This window comes from Ursus arctos, unplaced genomic scaffold, assembly GCF_023065955.2.
Source record: "Ursus arctos isolate Adak ecotype North America unplaced genomic scaffold, UrsArc2.0 scaffold_11, whole genome shotgun sequence".
NCBI lineage: Eukaryota > Metazoa > Chordata > Mammalia > Carnivora > Ursidae > Ursus > Ursus arctos.
Genome location: NW_026622775.1, coordinates 60,086,981 through 60,108,985, shown reverse-complemented (window position 1 = coordinate 60,108,985; position 22,005 = coordinate 60,086,981). Strand labels below are relative to the sequence as shown.

The following is a 22,005-nucleotide window of genomic DNA, read 5'->3' as shown; positions in this document are numbered from 1 at the left end:
ATTAGTATCTGTTTTTGCTAACCAAAGAAATCAAGGAGGATGTTGACTTTTATGAATAAAGGTGAAAAATGAAAATAGTGTTCAGCATTTGTTTTGCAGTGAGTCATTATAGAGGCCTCACACACCCTGAGAGGTGAGAATGGCCCTGCCAAGCACCTTCCCTGGGAGCTACACTCAGCGGCTCGGCACCAGGCCTCCACAGCTTTGAACTGTTTCTGTGAGCAACTGTGCTTTATCACAATTTAACTGTGCATCCATTAGAAAGATGTGTCCTTAGGTATCAGAAAAGCCTAAGAAAAACATTGTTTTTTGGGTCTGGAAATGCTCGAAAAAATTTCAGTATAAATTAGTGGTAATTGCTTCTCTGCTTTACACCATTTAGGCATATGAAAGGTTTCATAGTAATGCTCTTCTGATAGTGGGGAAACCTGTAATTTGTAAGCCAGTACTTGCCAATTAGGGAAAAATTTATGTCCAACTGGTTTCTGGATATTTTGTATTCTGTATATCATACATAATTTAATATTTTCAAAAGTGAACTCATTATTTTTTCCCAAACCTTCTCCTTAATTCTCTATTTTATTAAAGGGTAACAATTATGTATCCAGTCACATAAGTCAAACACAAGTGATCAGTCTTGACTTTTTCCCTCTCCTTCACCACGTCTACTTCTATCAGCAATCAAGGCCTATCAATTCTAACAGCTAAATAAATTACTTCCTCTTTATCCTCACTATCATAGCCTTAGTAGACACGCCCATTATTGTGAAATAAAGATCACTGAGGAACCCTTCAAATTACTGTCCTTCCCTGTGTTACTTTCCTATAATGAATCACTGTTTTAAGATGACCTCTATGAAACAAATCTGATCATATCAGCTTTGCTAAAAATCTGCCTATGACCCCACATAAACTCCATGATTTTGTCTTTCCACTCTTCTGCTTCAATTTTCTTCATATGCCCACATGTACCCTTCCTTCTAGTCATACTGGAACCACACTCTTGTGATACCATAGCTTTATTAACATTTTTCTTGGGAGAAGAAAGGCACAAAAAGAACCAAAGCAAAAACAAAGCCTCAACAGTCATGGCCTATCTAGTAATTAACAACTAGATCACTCTATCCCCTACTGAACATAAAAAATTTTATAGAAAATGAAGGTCCCTTCATTACTGTGACGAAACAAAATAAGACGGCTCTGTCATGCATGAATATAGACAAGGATACCACGTAAGCAGTAAACACACAAATGACCAGATATAGTCCTCTCCCAACTAACATGAGTGCTTCTTCTTTTCCACTAACAATTTCAGCCCCTTCTTCATTCTTATCATCAGTCATCAAACTGTTTCCTGCTTCTGCTATCACCCAAACTAGAAGAACCCTTGCTTCTTTAAACTGTCTCCAAAATCACCCAACATAAGTCCAATCCTTATAATAAAAGCCTCTTCTCACTGATTTTTACCAAGACACAGAGACACGTTACAGCTCCCCAAGGAAACACTTTCTGATTAAAGGAAAACAAATCAGGTACTTCACAAAAACCATTCCCAACTTAACATAATCCTAAAATCAGGTTGGAGAATTATTGCTATCAACTACCAGGTGAGATCAAACTCTGCTTCCATGTAGCATGTATATGTAAGGTGCAAAGTGTAAGAATTTATATATAGACTTGACTCTTTTAATTGATGACAGTTGGATTATAAACTTTTTGAGACCAGATATTTACCTTCTTCATAATCTATAACCCATTTCAGATGGTTGCCTGTCTGCTCATCAGTCTAAGTCACAGCATAGCAGCTTAAACTTATATATACATATGTTAACTGAATGGGTTAAAGGTATGTTCTGTCATAATGTTAATAAAATTATAACCATGAAAATGCAAAAGCGAAGTTGGAAAGGCAAGGGTTTGGTTTTTTTTTAAGATTTTATTTATTTATCTAACAGAGGGAGGGAGGGCGGGAGAGCGAGAAAGAATGAGTGTGCACACAATCAGGCAGAGCAGCAAGCAGAGGCAGAGGAAGAAGCAGGTTCCACTCTGAGCAGGGAGCCTGACATGGGGCTCGATCCCACAACCCAGGGATCATGACCTGAGCCGAAGTTAGATGCTTAACTGACTGAGCCACCCGGGAGTCCCAGGAAAACGCAAAATTTGCAAATAGCAGGCATTCAGTATTCTTTTGCTATATAAAAAATTGAGCTCTATTATATACAGATATTGGAGATAGAAATACAGACCTAATTTCTGTCTGCTAGACAAGGTAAGATCTTGACCTCAAGGATCTCAGAGTTAAGATTTGGAATTTGTTAAACAAATGAATGAATGAAAAATGCAAAGAGGAAACATTTTACCAAATCTGAAATGTGTAGTTTAATAAATTTAGTGCCCGAACCACTATGTCATGTAAGATATGTAAGCTGGCTTTTGAAGCAATCCTTGCCTTCAGTAGTCTGTAAGTTCAATACTGTCTTTGTTCTAGGGGCTCTACAATTTTTAAAAAGTAAGGCTTGGGAATATTAAAATTATCAAATATCTATATAAATCATCCTCCTGCAAACTCCTTACCATACCACCAACACCACTGCCATAAGATTAAAACTTACCAGGATTCAGAATATCCATGTCATTACTAGATTCATAGTCTTCATTCATTTCACTAAAGTTTACATATTCATTATTCTGGAATAATACAGATTAGTATTTAGAATAAAATGAAAAGAAAAACGTACTCATTTTATATTCTTACTATTAAACATAAATACAAAGATGACATGATGAATGTTTAAGCATTTTTAATTGAACCAGAAATCGAAATCCTGCATAAATAAAAAAACGAATTTCTTAGATTTGACGTGGCCATGGCAAATTTAGTTGACTGTTTCTATGAAATTTAAATTTGATCAAAGTAAATGAGTGAAAACGGGAAGTCATAATTTTATTTTTTCCTAGCCATTTTTTCTTTTACCAGTAAAAATAGGCCATTTATGCTATTAAAGAATATAATTTCAAGGTTCTCATAAAAATCAAACATTACCTTACCTTATTTTAAATGCTTAGAGCTGTTCAAGTATTAACAGCTCTAAAAGCTGACCCTAGAGAGTTTTGCCAGGTTATCTTAGTTGATAAAGAGAAAAACAATAACCACAACAACAACAAAATAGGCTGTAGCTAAACAGGACCTCATTTCAACTAAACATTTCCCCACTGCCTTAATATTATCTTAATCAGCTTTTCTAAATATATAAATGTTAAGGAAAGAAAATACCTTTTTAGACAAAAGCATTTCTGTTTCAAGAAGAGTGACACGACTTAGAAGATTAGTCCAGGTTTTTTCATTTACCATCACTTTTCCTTTCATTTTTTCTTCCAAAGAGTCTAATCTACTCTCTACCAAAGTCAGTTTCTGAAGCTTTTCTTGGCATTCAGCAAGCATAGTCTGTAATGCAGTAATCTCAGGACTAATTTTAACATCCTAAAATGAATAGAGAATAGAGAGGTTAAAAATTGTATTACACAAACCGTAATTCCTTTAAAAATCCACGTATCCCCATTTTCATTGCACGGTGTCATTTCAGTAGTGACAACAGGCAGTATAGCATGAGAGTTGAGTGATCTGTAGAGGCGGAATGCTTGGACACGGAAACTACCTCATCTGAGGTATATGACCTTGGTGTCTCAATTTCCTTATATATACTAAACACACACACACACACACACACACACACACACACAAAACCAGTATCTACTTTATGCGGTTCCTGTGAAAATTAAATCATTTGCATAAAGCTCTCAGAACAACACCTAGTGGTATGAGAAAACTGTCACTAACTAGCTTTTTTGTAACAGCCCCTAGCACAAAGCTAAGAGGGAGTGACAAATGACAGTGCATTGAGACTGTTCAGTTTGCTATAAAAAGGAAATAAACTTCATTACCATGTGGTAGTTTTTATAAGGGACAACTGTATACTGTGATGTAGAGAAGTCACAAGAAACAAAAGAAAGATAGAAAAAGAAGTTTAGCAGGAGCAGTACAGATTAGATGCTATAATAGGGGCTGTGGCAATAAAGTAATAGAGAAACGATTCTAAGAGTGAGACAAAAGGACGGCAAGGGCCCAGGAAGGAAAATGAAATGGCAGGAGTGTACCAGTTTTTCCATTCATTAATGAACCGAACAGACAGTAGAGAACCCTTACTGTTCAAAGTAGTATTTCTCTGTCTCTCACCGGACTAAATTTCCTGAAGTAAAGTACTATCCCTTACCTATCTTTTTCTTACCCATAACACCTGGCCCAGTACCCTAAACATAAGCAGCAAATATCCACTGAATCATATAGAGTACGCTTACTTATTCTTAAATAATGGTAACAAAGGTGTTATATTATGATTAATAATTCGAAAAGCTAGAGACATTCCAAAGTTTAGATGCTGAAGTAATCATGTACATCAAAGTAAATAATACTGGCATCTGTTAAAGAAGTCCAAAACTCTTACTTTTTGTTCAGACTTGATTTCAGGGAACGTTACTTCAGGAACCGTTACTGCAGTAGTCTTTACGGCACACACATCAAATGCTTCACTGACATCTGTTACAGTACTTATCGTGTCTTCAGGAATGTTAACACCATCTTCATTATACAGGTGACGGATCACCACAGCTTTTTTCTGCATAGAGAAAAATATGTCAGAGCTGCTTCAGTGGTTTCTTCATACGATTATTTTAAACATAGACATAGTAATTTTGCAGAAGAAATATTCATCTTTCCTTTAAGATTTACCAGTTTAAATAACATATTAAGGTATATATCAAACACTTGATTAAACTATGATTATATATTAAACACTATTAATTACTATTACTAATATTTTGTGTGATGAAATTGTGGTCCTGATTTTTAAAGCATTCTTATGTACTAGAAAAATTGAAATACCTATTCAATGATGTCTGGTATTTGATTCATACTGTTTCAGATCTGGGGGGAAAGATGCTAGAAAAGTGGTTACAATAAAGATGAAACAAGATTAAGGAGGGCTTGATACACTGCTGATAGTGGGAATGAGTACTTTTTTAAAAAGATTATTTATTTATTTGACAGAGAAAGAGAGAGAGAAAGAGAGAGGCAGACAGCAAGCACAAGCAGGGGGAGCAGCAGGCAGAGGGAGAGGAAGAAGCAGGCTCCCTGCTGAGCAGGAAGCCCGATATGGGGCTCAATCCCAGGAGATCAGGACCTGAGCCCAAGGCAGATGCTTAACCAACTGAGCCACCCAGGCGCCCTGGGAATGAGTACTTTTATAAATGTTTGAAACATTCCATAATAGGTTGCCACATAATTCACATATAAATAATCAAGAACTGGCTCCATGAGGAGGATCCATTATATTTTTTTTCTAATAAACAAGCCAGAAGATATTAGACCTTCAGCTAGTAATTCAAACTTAGTGACAAAGGGAAAGTTCTAAGAGTAAGGCATGAGGTCATACTATGCATTCACACAAGACTCTTCTGCCTACTCCCTTTACTATTGACAGACTGCATATGCACTACAAAGATGTCATATAATATAAGATAGAATGCACGAATCACACTCCATACAAGGTACTGGGAAAAGAGACCATTTGCTTTAGTATTGACTCAATCTCTGCCTATAAAAGTACTGATTCCAACTTTTCTAAGTTGGATTACTTTTAAAATTTACTCAAATTTCTGATAAATAAAGATCTGGTGTCAATGATGAAATTTTGATTAATAACAAAGAATACTTTGTTTCAAGAAAACTAAAAACAAGTTTAATGCCTTGAAATGTTGCACCTTATTAGGACAATTTAGATTATTACTCAGCCCCAAAACTGAAATAGAAGATTGAAAAATATATTTAGTTATAGTAGCTCATATTTAGTAAGTGCTTACAGTGCCTGTGCTAAGTACAGGAAGGTTACGAAAAAAACAGTATAAGAAACTTCCTGTTCATATAAATTCTAGTTAGGGAAGGATATTATATATAAACCATTTAGAAATTAAAAAATAAATTTGTATAAAACTAACAAGAGTTGGATAAGTTAAAGATTCAAGTGTACGAGAAGTATGGGCACTTATTCAGAAACATGTATCTTTTAATTCTTTTTCTTATTGCTGTTATTACCTGCAGCAAAACAGGTATATTTAAAAAAAAAAGTAATTAAGAACATTTTTCCTCCAGTAAAATGTCTCTTTATTATAAAGGCATAAAAGTATCTTTTTAATAGATTCTATTAATATAACTCATGCAGTTTGGATTGGGGAGAAATAATTCTCTAGATTTTACTTCAGCCAGAAACTATTCATATCTTTTACCTAATTACACCTTAATTATTTATCTGATAGTCTATCCTTCAATCTCAGAAATGGTCTGCCCAAAGTGGAAGACAGCTGAAAATATACTAATTGGTATAAAGTAATATTTTGGCCTTAATGGCTCTTGAAATGCATTGGACTCATTCAGCCACTAGTGCTCAAAGGAGAAGAGGGTAGGTAAGATATTTACTAACAAAGAGAAAATATTCAAAAACCTAACCCAAAACCAGATTATAGGTTTAGGGACTATCAATCACTGGATAATATACACTCCTGGTATAAAAATATGAACGTATGCAAATGAATCATCATAACCTATCACAAACTAATGGTATGCTCTTCATACATTCCCATGTTTTAGAAAGACTAGATACATAATTAAGAATACATGTCTAGGGGGGAGGAGTTAAGATGGCGGAGGAGTAGGGGACCCCTTTTTCAGCCGGTCCCCTGAGTCGAGTTGGATAGGTACCAGACCAGCCTGAACACCCACGGAATCAGCCTGAGATGCAGGAAGATACATCTGGATCTCTACAAATGAACATCTCCAGCGCTGAGTATTGAGGTACGAAGCGGGGAGCCGTGAAACCGCACACAGATATTGGAAGATAAACGGAAGGGGGAGGGAGCCGCCGCGATCGGGCACTGGGAAGTGGTAGCCACCTGCACGGGGGAGTGGGCAGACTCGCGGACCGGCACCCCTGAGAGAGCAGTGAGAGAGCAGACTGAGACCGTGAGCCGGGGAACGCGCGCCACCAGACTGAAACGGAGCTCCGGTGTGCTCACTGGAACCAGCCTGAGACCGGGAGCTCCGGGAGCGCACGGGGGTGGCTGGCGGTGTCGGACACAAAGGACAGAGACGCGCCGGCCCTGGAAGTGAGGGCTGGGATGCCGGGTGTGGGGCGCACATCCCGGGACGCTGCAGGGTTGAGCAGCACCAACAGTAACAGAGTTAAAGTGGCCAGAACATCAGTGGAGAACGGTCCATGATCCCTCTGTTCTGAGACAGAGGCTGAGATTCGGCCACTGCTGCTCTGACTCTCAGAAGAGGCACAGCAAACTGCCAGGGAAAGCCGCCAGAGAACAAAAGCCTGGAAATACCGGCTCACAGTGTGCCCACCCCCATCCGCCCTCACAGGGGACAGAGACTCTACCCAAACATAGATGCCTGGGTATTGGCATGGCAGGCCCCTCCCCCAGAAGGCAGGCTGAAAAATCAAGAAGCCCACATCCCTAAGATCCCTATAAAACAAGGGCGCACGGCCTGGGTCCCGGTCAATAATTTGGGCTCTGGACAACCCCGCAACCTCTCCTCATCAGAATGATGAGAAGGAGAAATCCCCCCCAAGCAAAGAAAAGACAATGAGTCTGTGGCCTCTGCCACGGAACTAATGGATATGGATATAACCAAATTATCAGAAATGGAATTCAGAGTAACAATGGTCAAGATGATGTGTAGACTTGAAAAGAGTATTAACAAAAATGTTAATGAGAATATAGAATCGCTAAGGGCTGAAATGAGAGCGAATCTGGCAGAAATTAAAAATTCTATGAGCCAAATGCAGTCAAAACTAGAGGCTCTGACAGCCAGGGTGAAAGAGGCAAAAGAACATATCAGCGAATTGGAGGATGGGTTAGTAGAAGAGAAAGCTAAAACAGAATCTGGACTTAAAAAAATCCATGCTCATGTATGTAGGTTACGGGAGATCACCAACTCAATGAAACGTTCCAATGTCAGAATCATCGGCATCCCCGAGGGGGTGGAGAAAAACAGAGGTCTAGAAGAGATATTTGAACAAATTGTAGCTGAAAACTTCCCTAATCTAGCAAGGGAAACAAACATTCGTGTCCAAGAGGCAGAGAGGACCCCTCCCAGGCTCAACCATGACAAACCTACGCCACGTCACATCATAGTGCAATTCGCAAATATTAGATCCAAGGATACAGTATTGAAAGCAGCCAGGGCAACGAAATTTCTCACACACCAAGGCAAAGGTATCAGAATTACATCAGACCTGTCTACACAGACCTGGAATGAGAGAAAGGGTTGGGGGGGCATTTCTAAAGCTCTTTCAGAGAAAAACATGCAGCCAAGGATCCTTTATCCAGCAAGGCTGTCATTCAGAATGGATGGAGAAATAAAGACCTTCCAGAATCACCAGTCATTGACCAATTTCATAACCACGAAAGCAGCCCTAGAGGAGATATTAAGGGGGGGTTCTATAAAGGTAAAAAGGCCCCAAGAGGGATACAGAACAGAAAGTCACAATCTATAGAAACAAAGACTTTACTGGCAACATGGCATCATTAAAATCATCTCTCTCAATATTCAGTCTCAATGTAAATGGCCTAAATGCTCCCATAAATGCCACAGGGTTGCAGATTGGATAAAAAGACATGACCCATCCATTTGCTGTCTACAAGAGACTCATTTTGAACCTAAAGATACATTCAGACTGAAAGTAAAGGAATGGAATACCATCTTTCACACCAATGGACCTCAAAAGAAAGCTGGGGTAGCAATTCTCATATCAGACAGATTGGATTTTAAACTAAAGACTATAGTTAGAGACACAGAAGGGCACTATATCATTCTTAAAGGATGGATCCAACAAGTGGATATGACAATTAAATATATATGCCCCCAACAGGGGATCAGCAAGATACACAAGCCAACTCTTAACCAGAATAAAGAGACATATAGATAAAAATACATTAATAGTAGGGGACCTCCACACTCCACTATCAGAAATAGACAGAACACCCATGCAAAAAATTGACAAAGAAACAAGGGCTTTAAATGCCATACTTGACGAGTTGGACCTCATATATATATAGAACACTACACCCCAGAACCAAAGAATACTCATTCTATTCTAATGCCCATGGAACATTCTCAAGAATAGACCATGTTCTGGGACACAAAACAGGTCTCAACCGATACCAAAAGACTGAAATTATTCCCTGCATATTCTCAGACCACAGCGCTTTGAAATTGGAACTCAACCACAAGGAAAAATTTGGAAGAAACTCAAACACTTGGAGACTAAGAACCATCCTGCTCAGGAATGATTCGATAAACCAGGAAATCAAAAATCAATTTAAACAATTTATGGAGACCAACGAGAATGTAAACACAATGGTCCAAAACCTACGGGATAATGCAAAGGCAGTCCTAAGGGGGAAATACATAGCCATCCAAGCCTCACTCAAAAGAACAGAAAAATCTAAAATGCAGTTTTTATATTCTCACTTCAAGAAGCTGGAACAGCAATAGAGGGACAGACTTAATCCACGCACGAGGAAGCAGTTGACCAAGATTAGAGCAGAAGTCAATGAATTAGAAACCAGGAGTACAGTAGAGCAGATCAACAGAACTAGAAGCTGGTTCTTTGAGAGAATCAATAAAATTGACAGACCACTGGCAAGACTTATCCAAAAGAATAGAGAAAAGACCCAAACTAATAAAATTATGAATGAAAAAGGAGAGGTAACAACCAACACCAATGAAATTGGAAGGATTATTAGAAACTTTTATCAACAGCTTTATGCCAATAAATTAAGCAATCTGGAAGAGATGGAGGCTTTCCTGGAAACCTATGAACTACCAAGACTGAAACAGGAAGAAATTGATTTTTTAAACAGGCCAATTAATTATGAAGAGATTGAGTCAGTGATAAACAACCTTCCAAAAAACAAAACTCCAGGCCCGGATGGTTTTCCTGGGGAATTCTACCAAACATTCAAAGAAGAAATAATACCTATTTTCCTAAAGCTATTTCAAAAAATAGAAACAGAAGGAAAGCTACCAAACTCATTCTATGAGGCCAATATTACCTTGATCCCCAAACCAGGCAAAGACCCCATCAAAAAAGAGAATTACAGACCAATTTCCCTAATGAACATGGACGCCAAAATCCTCAACAAGATCCTTGCTAATAGAATCCAACAGTACATTAAAAGGATTATCCATCATGACCAAGTGGGATTCATCGCTGGGATGCAAGGATGGTTCAACATTCACAAATCTATCAGTGTCTTAGATTTTATCCAGAAAGAAAAATTCAAAAATCATATGATTCTCTCAATAGATGCAGAAAAAGCATTTGACAAAATACAGCATCCTTTCCTGATTAAAACCCTTCAGAGTGTAGATAGAGGGTACATTCCTCAATCTCATAAAAACCATCTATGAAAAGCCTACAGCAAATATCATTCTCAATGGGGAAAAGCTGGAAGCCTTTCCCTTAAAATCAGGAACACGACAAGGATGCCCACTCTCGCCACTATTATTCAACATAGTACTAGAAGTCCTTGCAACAGCAATCAGACAACAAAAAGGGATAAAAGGTATCCAAATTGGCAAAGAAAAAGTCAAAATGTCTCTCTTCGCAGATGACATGATACTCTATATGGAAAACCCAAAAGAATCCACTCCCAAAGAAGTTATAGAGCAATTCAGTAATGCGGTGGGATACAAAATCAATGCTCAGAAATCAGTTGCATTTCTATACACGAATAATGAGACTGAAGAAAGAGAAATTAGGGAATCCATCCCATTTACAATAGCACCAAAAACCATATGTTACCTTGGAATTAACCAGAGACATAAAGGATCTATATTCTAGAAATTATAAATCACTCTTGAAAGACATTGAGGAAGACACAAAAAGATGGAAAAATATTCCATGCTCATGGATCGGAAGAATTAACACAGTTAAAATGTCCATGCTACCCAGAGCAACCTACACTTTCAATGCCATCCCGATCAAAATACCGATGACATTTTTCAAAGAACTGGAACAAATAGTCCTTAAATTTATATGGAACCAGAAAAGGCCCCGAATCACCAAGGAACTCTTGAAAAGGAAAAACAAAGCTGGGGGCATCACAATGCCGGATTTCGAGCTGTACTACAAAGCTGTGATCACAAAGACAGCATGGTACTGGCACAAAAACAGACACATAGACCAATGGAACAGAATAGAGAACCCAGAAATGGACCCTCGGCTCTTTGGGCAACTAATCTTTGATAAAGCAGGAAAAAACATCCGGTGGAAAAAAGACAGTCTCTTCAATAAATGGTGCTGGGAAAATTGGACAGCTACATGCAAAAGAATGAAACTTGACCAATCTCTCACACCATACACAAAGATAAACTCTAAATGGATGAAAGACCTCGATGTGAGACAGGAATCCATCAAAATCCTAGAGGAGAACATAGGCAGCAACCTATAAGACATCGGCCAAAGCAACCTTTTTCATGACACATCTCCAAAGGCAAGAGAAACAAAAGATAAAATGAACTTGTGGGACTTCATCAAGATAAAAAGCTTCTGCACAGCCAAGGAAACAGTCAAAAAAACTAAGAGGCAGCCCACGGAATGGGAGAATATATTTTCAAATGATGCTACAGATAAAAGACTGGTATCCAAGATCTACAAAGAACTTCTCAAACTCAATACATGAGAAACAAATAAACAAATCATAAAATGGGCAGAAGATATGAACAGACACTTTTCCAATGATGACATACAAATGGCTAACAGACACACGAAAAAATGTTCAAAATCATTAGCCATCAGGGAAATTCAAATCAAAACCACACTAAGATACCACCTTACACCAGTTAGAATGGCAAAAATTGACAAGGCAAGAAACAACAATTGTTGGAGAGGATGTGGAGAAAGGCGATCCCTCCTACATTGCTGGTGGGAATGCAAGTTGGTACAGCCACTCTGGAAAACAGTGTGGAGGTCCCTTAAAAAGTTAAAAATTGAGGTACCCTATGACCCAGCCATTGCACTACTGGGTATCTACCCCAAAAATACAGACATAGTGAAGAGAAGGGCCATATGCACCCCAATGTTCATAGCAGCATTGTACACAATAGCTAAATTGTGGAAGGAGCCAAGATGCCCTTCAACAGATGACTGGATTAAGAAGTTGTGGTCCATATATACAATGGAATATTACTCAGCTATCAGAAAGAACGAGTTCTCAACATTTGCTGCAACATGGATGGCACTGGAGGAGATAATGCTAAGTGAAATAAGTCATGCAGAGAAAGACAATTATCATATTTCTCTCATTTCTCTCATCTATGGAACATAACAACTAGGAAAATTGGTAGGGGAAGAAAGGGATAAAGAAAGGGGGGTAATCAGAAGGGGGAATGAAGCATGAGAGACTATGGACTCTGAGAAACAAACTGAGGGCTTCAGAGGGGAGGGGGTGGGGGAATGGGATAGGCTGGTGATGGGTAGTAAGGATGGCAAGTATTGCATGGTGCACTGGGTGTTATACGCAACTAATGAATCATCGAACTTTACATCAGAAACCAGGGATGTACTGTATGGTGACTAACATAATATAATAAAAAAACATAAAAAAAAAAAAAGAATACATGTCTAGACCACATAATACAACCTTCCCAAATCACTGCTATTCTATTGGGGGAAATGAGGCAGAAGTAGGAATTAGAAACATAAAGAGAAACACTTTTTAATTTTACATTTCTATCCTCTTACAATGTGAAGACCATCTTCTAAAGAACATGGTATACTATATCTGACTAAAATGTTTTACTAGCTACTAGTCAGAAAGTGAAACTTGTACATTGATTAATTAGGTAGATAATTCTTAGCACTTACACATTTTCTTTGTATATTCCTACCTTTCCTGAAGTCATAAACCTGCCCGTGATGTCAATGCCAACAGGTTCTGTAGATGTCTTCTCAGTGCTTGAAGAAGGTTCTGACTTAACAGAACTGATTTTCTTTCTTTGTTGTGATGGAATCTTAAAAAAAAAAAAAAAAAAAGTATTAAGACTAATTTTATGTGAAAGCTGACATATATTTAAATTATATTATTTAAATGTTCATATATGAAATACAACTGCCAAATGATAAGACTGTAATTAGAGACATGTCTTGAAAACTAAGTGAGGAAAATGTGTTATGCTTGAACTGTTAGCTTAGGACTAGTAGATCTGTCACAAAAGTATAAAAACAAGTGACCAGTATTTAAAGCAAACATCAGGTATACAGCCACCCAAATCTGTGAACAATGCAGTAATTATACTTCTGTGTTAGTTTGCTATGTAGGGTATTGACTTCATACATTAAAATACTGGGCCACTTGGAATAAGTTAAAATAAATTAATAAAATTACCTTCTCAAGACTACTCAATTCCTTGTGCTTTTTCATCACACAATTCAAAATATCACAAATAATTTGGATTTTCCATTCTGCAAATCCACATTGGAGAAACTGCTTTTTTGTCAAGATTGGTTTATAATTAAATTGATCACGAAGAAGCTGTAAAAAGGGTAAAGACCAAAATCCAAAATGATAAACGGCCACCTGGTCAGGAACGTAATACCATCTTTGAGAGGAGAAGGAAGATCAAGCCATTAGATTAAGGGTATTAAAGAGATTTGCAGGGGTGGTGTGAGTCATGAGGTAGGAGAGGTATCCATGTAGAAAACAAGTAGCTAGGAAGTAGCAGAGACTAGATGGCTATGTAGGGAGATGAAAAAATATAGCCAATGATCAAAAAGTTCAAATATCCTCATGAGTACTAGAAAAACTCTGTAACTTACTAGATAATAAAGAATACCATACCAGATGTCAGAAAAATCATAATTTGGTTCATTCTTCCATGGCATGACTTATTAGACAAGTCAGTAGGCCTCTGGGTTTCAATGTCTCATTTGTAAAGTGAGAGAAAGAGATTAACTAGACCAGCAATTTTCAAAGCCTACATTATAGAACCCTAAGATTTCTTAGAAGTACCTCTTAGGTTTCCATGAAAGCTTGCTGGGGTTAGAGGCAAAGATAGGGAAGACTAAACAGAGACTCTACACATAAAAGCTTCCATTTCATCAAATGCAATTCACTACTTTAAAAAAAATCTGGTTTGATAAATGGGTTTTACTCTTTTAACAAGAATGAGAAAACCAGTGCTTGAGTAAAAATTAATGATAATCTGGAGGTATTTTTTAATCATATGAGATTAAGTTCAGTGTACATAGAGTACAAATGTAGATACTGGAGTAGATATAAGACATGGTTCCAGACCTCAAGGAACATAAAATCTCAAAGTGGTAGTTCCCTCTTACTAATAACTAAATTAATCATAATTCTATAAACCACAAACTTCACTTAATAAAGTCACATTTCTAGCTTGCGCCAGTATGCCAAATTTTACTAAAATTTGATATAAAAAATTGATATAAAAAATGGTAACCAATGACAAATTTTTACCAACTGCCACTTATTAGATTATAAAACACGGAGGGAATTTAATTATCTTTATTATAATAGGGACAGCATCTAAATGAAAACATGCATATGAAAATATTGTCAACTGTATGTGGTACACATATATTTAAGAGGTTACTATAAAACATTACTCTTAAAAAATGATTCAATGGCTTCTGAAATAATTATTTCATAAACTCAAATACCTTATAGACAGTATCTATAAAGCGCAAGTCATTCTTTGCTATGAGCTCTATGTTGGATTCCATCAGAAGTTCTGCTACATAAGGTGAATATGAGGTAAGGGAATAGCTGATGATGGGCAAAGATGCTGCTGTATCTCCCTTTACCAAACTGTTCGGGAGAAAAAGAAAAAGATATTTAATGAGCATAATTCCACAAAGTTAGATAAGGAAAGAAGTTTAAAATATGGTGTCAATAATTTATAAATTAACACTTACAGCCAAATAATTAGGAGATACACAAAACCCTTTAGATTCCATCCCCTACTCTAACTCAGTATAGACAAATCACTATGAAATAGTAAGTTTATTTACTTAAACAGCTATCTCTTTAGTACTAATACAGTCTATTCACCATAGTGTTTGAGTTTCCAAAGCTTAGCCTTACTCGATCAGTCCATTTTCCCTAATTAAACAAATGTACCACCTTTAGTGCTTGAGTACACTTTATGGTTTTCCAAACACTTGTTACATTACCTCATTTGCTCTTTACAATAAACCTGCAAAGATAAAATATTATGAATGCTACATTGCAGAGGGGAAAACAGGGCTGGAAAGGACATCTACTATAACTGGGCTGATCAGTTTGCAATCTTCCACTCGTATCAAGCAGAGTAGAAATCTGTGCCTTAGTACATACAGTATGCTAATTCCTCCAGTCTAGAAAGGCATCCCATTCTTTTCTGTCTGTTATTCACTCTTATGAATTATTTGGCAAATCTCAAGCCTTCCAGGAAGCCATCCTCAATTTTCTGATCCACAATGATCTCTCACAGAATGAATCCCAGGGCATTTAGTGTCTGATGCCTCCTGCTTTGTCTTGTACTTGTCTTTACAAAAGGACCTTATTTTCTCAATGTGAAGTACCTTCACTGGTTCTCCCACAACAAAGCAAGGAGGTATTTGTTCAATTAGCCAGTTCTATGTGTTCAACGGAAGCACAAATGCACTTACAGAAAACATTTGTTTTCCACAAAATTCAAGACATCCATAAATTTCCGCATCCTCACCCAAATTTTTTTAAAAAGGCAGGAACTAAGTATATAATAAAATTACATTTTATTTTTCAGTACTGATATAAATTATTTATTTTATATTTATGGGTACGATAATACTCTACCCAATGAGAAAACTGCTCTGGCAACCTTGTCCACTAGTTCAAAACAGGAAATGAAAACAATGTTTTGAGCAGCAAAATCTGCCCATTTTATGCACATTATGACTAGAAGACAGCCGGGGTCTACATTTAATACCTCTTGTTTTAATTAAAAAATCTTGATTATCTAGTTTCTAGGGACTTTGATTAGAAATAGTAATAAAACAGATATCATAAACTGGCACACTGACACAAACAGGAGATGCTGAGAAAAAGGTTAAAAATGGATAAGGAATCATGGAACACTACATGAAAAACTAATGATGTACTGTATGGTGACTAACATATCATAATTAAAAAAATGGATAAGAAATATAAGAATCAAAATACGTGTGGGGGGGAGTGTATAGGTGGGTGAGGGGGGTAACCCGAATAAGCAGCAGCAAGTAGTGTTACCTATCTCAATAAACCCTGAAGAGTACCATGTTGTGAAATAGTCTAAATTATTGTTCTTAATGATACTCTTGAGTCAGTTAGAAAATCAAATGTTTAGATTCCAAACTCAAAGGACAAGAGAATAATCGTTATATTTTCCAAGTATTCCTACCAGAATGTATCTTAAAATGATGTTTCAAGTAGTAAGAAGAAAATGTGGCTATTCAAACTGGGTAAGTCCCAGTGAGACAAGAAAGGAGAGCTGTCCCTGTTTTAACGAAGCAGGATCCGACTGCCAAATGCTGTGGAGCACCTTCTGATTCTCACACAGACGGCCTGGAATCGGTCATTAGAGCTCAGCTTTCTCCCACGGTCCTCACTATCCTTTCATTTTGCCATCTCTTGGGGTTAGTTCTCCCTACGGTCCATCCACGCACATATGTAAAGCACATCCCTAGAACATCCCCTCTTACATGTAAAGCACATTATTCCAGGATTCTCTTTTTTTACTGTTTTAACCAAGTTTTACTCTACTACTTGAACACATAGCTAATCTGGACTTGTCCCTTGACACTTACTCATTGAATAAATGTCTAGTTAGCTACTAACATGTGCCAGGCACAATTCTAGATGTGGGGATAGTGCAGTGAACAAAACAAAGTACCAGTCTTCAGCTTATATTCTAGTGGGGAATACTTTTAATCAATAATCCCAGATAAGAAGAAAGAAGTATTAAGGGATAGAAGATGACAAGAGTACCATATTTAGATTAGCATGAATATAGAAGAAATGCATGTTGCTACATACTACAAAACCAAATAAATCATATTTGGAAAGTGAAAACTACAGTGAAAGGTTCAAGTGCGGTCTATTAAATGAGTTAATAACAATCTTTGCGCAGTGTAAGTTGTCATACAAAATCCATTAAGTAGAATCTTCCAAATCAAAAATACCATCTAACTGAGTGTGAGAGGATAGCAAATTATATAATTAATGAGATCCAGTATACTTTAATGAGTTTAGAAGTTGTATAGAAACCATACGTTGTAATATTGTGGTTCTACTTCTAAAAGGTGTTTTAAACCTCTTGAGTTAGAATTTTTCATTGATTCATACTTAGAAAAAAACCTGTAATTCCTTGCCTTCTAAAATATTTTAATCATTTCAAATAGAATTTTAAAACAACCCAGGTAAAACCATTCTCTACTTAGATACACCATCAATGTCAAATCTTACCTCAAGTCATTATCAAAAAGAACACAAAAAAGTTTGATACATAGCTTACCCAACACAATCCACCTCTTGAGGATAATTTAGTGAGCGAAGCACTTGCTCTAGGTTCCGTAAGCTTCTTTTTAGGTCACCTGTTGCCATTATGTAACATTACATTCAGCTCCAGCTTTTAAAATAATCTAATTTTTCACCTAAAAATAAATCAACAAAACACTGGTTAAGTCTATTTCTGAATCTTCTCTATTTTGCTCACATCTCTTACAGGCACTTACCATATTTATCTTATCTTAGCTATTTCTCAGCTAACTTATCTACCCTACTGGTCCAGTGCTCTCGTCTATCTACAGTATATAAGATATGCTTTTTCCTTACAAAAAAATAGGTTTGCCTTATGTTCATATTCTTACAATGTGCCTCATGATACTCTCCCAAATATTTTATTTTGAACAAAGTACCATTTGGGAAGAGACATCAACCCAAAATAATCTCCATCAATAACTATTGTAGATGCTTATTTATGATTACATAATAAAATCAGTAAAAAAATGGAGACAAAGGAATTTATTACAGATTTAGTCATTATTCTCAGGGCTTTGACCTCATATAGTTGCCAATAAGATGCTTTACTTAAAAAATAAAGATAGATGAGTTAAAAAAAATTTAAGATTTGGCTTGTAAAATATGGTAGATTAAGTGCATGTTATCTTTATTTCTTTTGTTTAAACATCCCTAAAATGAAAGTAAATGATTAAAAACCATATATACTCACCAGGGCAAAATGAATTAGAGGGGATTCCACATGACAGGAGAAGTATCAACAAAATTTTGGAAGATGGAAAGCAGATGAATAAGTGAAAACCAACCTAGCAGAGCAGAGACAGTCTAATCCTATCTGCCCATTTAAGAGGAAACAAACAGTGAGCAGCAAGATAAGTTCAGAAATGAGGGGCCCCTAATGCTTAGGAAAGGCTAAGGGGTAAGGCCAAGGGGGCTGAAATAAGGATGATTATTTGAAAGTCCGTGTAAGGAGCTGCTAAACCCTAGATTTTTACTCTCCTTCCCGCTTTACCCCCTCCCACATATTTTGTTCAGCTAGGCAACTACCTCTCTGCTTCCCAGGTTTACCAATGAGATTTTAGATAATATCAGAGCAGAATTAATAAATTTTTTAAAAATCAGTTGTATGTCATTAAAATTTAAAACTTCTTTTCTAAAAAGACTTAAGAGAATGAAAAGATAGTTCACAGACTGGCAGAGAATATTTACATACACATACTGAATAAAAGACTTGCTCCCAAAATATACAAAGAACTCTTATAAGAGTAAGGAAGAAAAAAAAGCCAGCCAACTAAAAAATAGGGAAAATATCTGAACATACATCTCACCAAATAAGACATACAGATGCCAATCACATAAGATGCTCAGTATTACATATCATTAGGTGATGTGAATTTAAAAAAAGAGAGAGTAATACCACTACAGACCTATTATAATGGCTAGAATCCAAAAAACTGATGATACCAAATGCATAAGGAATATGGAACAACAGAAACTCTCACTTATTGCTGGAAGAAACGTAAATGGTGTAGTCATTTTGGAGGACAGTTTAGCAGATACCAAGCTAAACAGTCTTACCATACAATCAGCAATCATGCTAACAAGGTATTAACCAAATCGAACTGGAAAAGTATGTACATATAACATCCTGCACGCAAATGTTTATAGCAGCTCTATTCATAATCGTCAAAAAGTGAAAGCAACCAAAATGTCCTTCAACAGGTGAATGGATGAAAAAAAAATCGTGGTACATACATAAAACAGGATATTTAGTCAGCAATAAGGAAATAAGCAGCAACAAAAAGACATGGATGGACCTTACTGCATCTTCCTAAGTGAAAGAAACCAGTCTGAAAAGGCTACATACTTTATGATTTTAAATATATGACATTCTGGAAAAGGCAAAACTGTAGTGACAGTGAAAACAAGAGAGACCATGGTTAAACAAGGATTCAGAGGGAAGGAGAAGAGAGGGTTAAATAACTAAATGTAGGGAAATTTTTAGGGTAGAGAAACTATTCTGTATGATACTGCGGTGGTAGACACATGACAGTATGCATTTGTCAAAACCTATAAAACTGGATAGCACAAAGAGAACAGAACCCTAATGTATGCAACCTTTAAAACACCATTTAGAAGTTGGTAAACCCCAGGACAGAACGCAGACTGTGACAACAGAATCTAACTATATTACCAATGTGTGAAACAACCTCATAGAAGGGGACGGGTGGAAAAGGTGCTAACTAAGTAACTTTGGAAATGAGTGCAAGGTTAAAGACAAAACCACTTGCATATAAACACTGTACCCTAGTTTATAAAGTTGTTTCCCATGTACTTATGAATTCTGAAACTTCTATGCATACACACTGGAATTGAACAATTAAGTAAACATATGGCAGAACGGAAATCAAGTATCCTACTGCTAGAGTGGGAATTTACAGATCAGTAAGGAGAGGAGACTAGAATGAGCATCCCTGCCTAATCAAGTAGAGTTAGAAAATTCCAGTATGAACTCATGTTCAGATAATATAGATACAGATAGTTATATACTGAAGTACTTCTAGATATGTGTAGACAGCTAGTGTACACACATTTCCTTTCTCTGCCAGCTGAAAGTGATTAAAAGCAACAACACCCCAGCAGTAAAGAGTAAACCTCACATTCAGATCTTAGTGTGTATAATGTTCTCCCATAAAAGGAACAAGGACTCACTGTAGAAATGGTTATTCTAAGACTGGGATAGACGATATACAAGATGAGCCTGAAGTATTACATAGTTCCAGAAAGTGAGAAAGTATACACAAAACAAACCAATCCCAAAGTAATGGGGTATGTCATTAGGACACAGGAGACAAATGAAACAGTTCCCAATGATCAAAGGTGAAACTATCTGAATGACAAAATTAATTTAATACTATTGGATTATAATCCAAAGTATAAGCAAAACAAAAAATGAATTACTATAGTTCAGTGCATTAACAAATCAAGGAGAAAATGTTATCATTTGAATACATTTCATAAAATTCAACATTCATTCGTAATGTAATTCTTAGGACACTAGAAATAGAAGGGAATGGTGTGCCTTTGATAAAGAATATCTACAAAACAAAAACAAAAAACAAAAAACAACATCCTACTGCAAACATCATACTTCACAGTGAAATAATGGAAGCTTTCTTCCTGAGACTGGGAATGAATCTTGTTCCCTCTCATCATTTCTCTTCAACATTGTACTAGAGGTCATAGACAGTACAAAAATGCAAGAAGAAATAAAAGGAGTAAACACTTAAAAGGAAGAAATAAAATTGTCCTTATTCACAGATGACATAATTGTATATAAAAGGGTCCAAAAGAAATAAGTGAATTTAGCAAGGTAGAAGGCCAGTCCATAAAAACCAGTTGTATTTCTCTGTATCCCTCAAGTAATTATATAACTTTCAAAACAAATTTTCTATGTATAAACCAATTAGCCTAAAAGTATCATAAACGTGAATAAATGTAGTAAAGATGTATAAGACCTCAAAACAAAAAACCCTAAAAGATTACTGAGATGTATTAAAGAAACCCTAAGTAGAAAAAGTATACAACTTTTTTATGGATTGGAAGACTCAAAAAACTTGATCCACAGATTCAATGAATTCCACCCACCCACCCAAAAAAAATCTCTCAAGGCTTTTTTTTTTTAATGGAGATTGACAAGCTGATTCAAAAATGTATCTAGAAATGCAAAAGATAAAGGATAACTAACACAATCTTGATAAAAATCAAAATTGGAGGACTTAACCACTGGACGTCAAGACTCATAAAGTTACATTTGGTTCCTCAGAGAAACAAACTGAGGGCTTCAGCGGGGAGGGGGGTGGGGGAGTGGGATAGGCTGGTGATGGGTAGTAAGGAGGGCACGTATTGCATGGTGCACTGGGTGTTATACGCAACTAATGAATCATTGAACTTTACATCAAAAACCAGGGATGTACTGTATGGTGACTAACATAATATAATAAAAAATATTATTATTATAAGAAAAAAATAAAGTTACATTTGGAATTAGTGAAAATATGTACAAATAGAAAAATGGAACAGAAGAGTCCAGAAAAAGACCATGCATATATTGACACTAGATTTATGACAAAGGTGATGCTGACTAGCCTTGGAGAAAGGATGGTCTTTTTCAATAAATGGTACTGTGTCAACTTAATATCCAGATAGAATAAATAAATCTTGACCCCTTGATGTAAATGGTACCTCACATCTTTTACCAAATTAATTCCAGGTTTGTTGAAGATCTAAACATAAAATGTAAGACAACCAGGGTTGCCAGAGATCATAGAGGAGAAT

At 36.5% G+C, this 22,005-nt stretch overlaps 1 protein-coding gene across 7 annotated transcripts in view; it reads right to left on the bottom strand.

Annotated features, from left to right (window-relative positions):
• Positions 1–22,005, bottom strand: part of CEP44 (centrosomal protein 44) — a 29,109-nt gene that overhangs the window by 3,419 nt on the left and 3,685 nt on the right. For all 7 annotated transcript variants that reach the window (XM_026518871.4, XM_044391202.3, XM_048212230.2 and 4 more), the window contains 7 exons: positions 17,663–17,801; positions 14,811–14,958; positions 13,513–13,659; positions 13,016–13,138; positions 4,503–4,673; positions 3,275–3,481; positions 2,613–2,688 (listed from right to left, as the gene is read on the bottom strand). In XM_026518871.4, coding sequence (XP_026374656.3) covers positions 2,613–2,688; positions 3,275–3,481; positions 4,503–4,673; positions 13,016–13,138; positions 13,513–13,659; positions 14,811–14,958; positions 17,663–17,751 — 961 coding nt within the window. In that variant the 5' untranslated portion in view covers positions 17,752–17,801. The remainder of the gene's footprint in view (positions 1–2,612; positions 2,689–3,274; positions 3,482–4,502; positions 4,674–13,015; positions 13,139–13,512; positions 13,660–14,810; positions 14,959–17,662; positions 17,802–22,005) is intronic.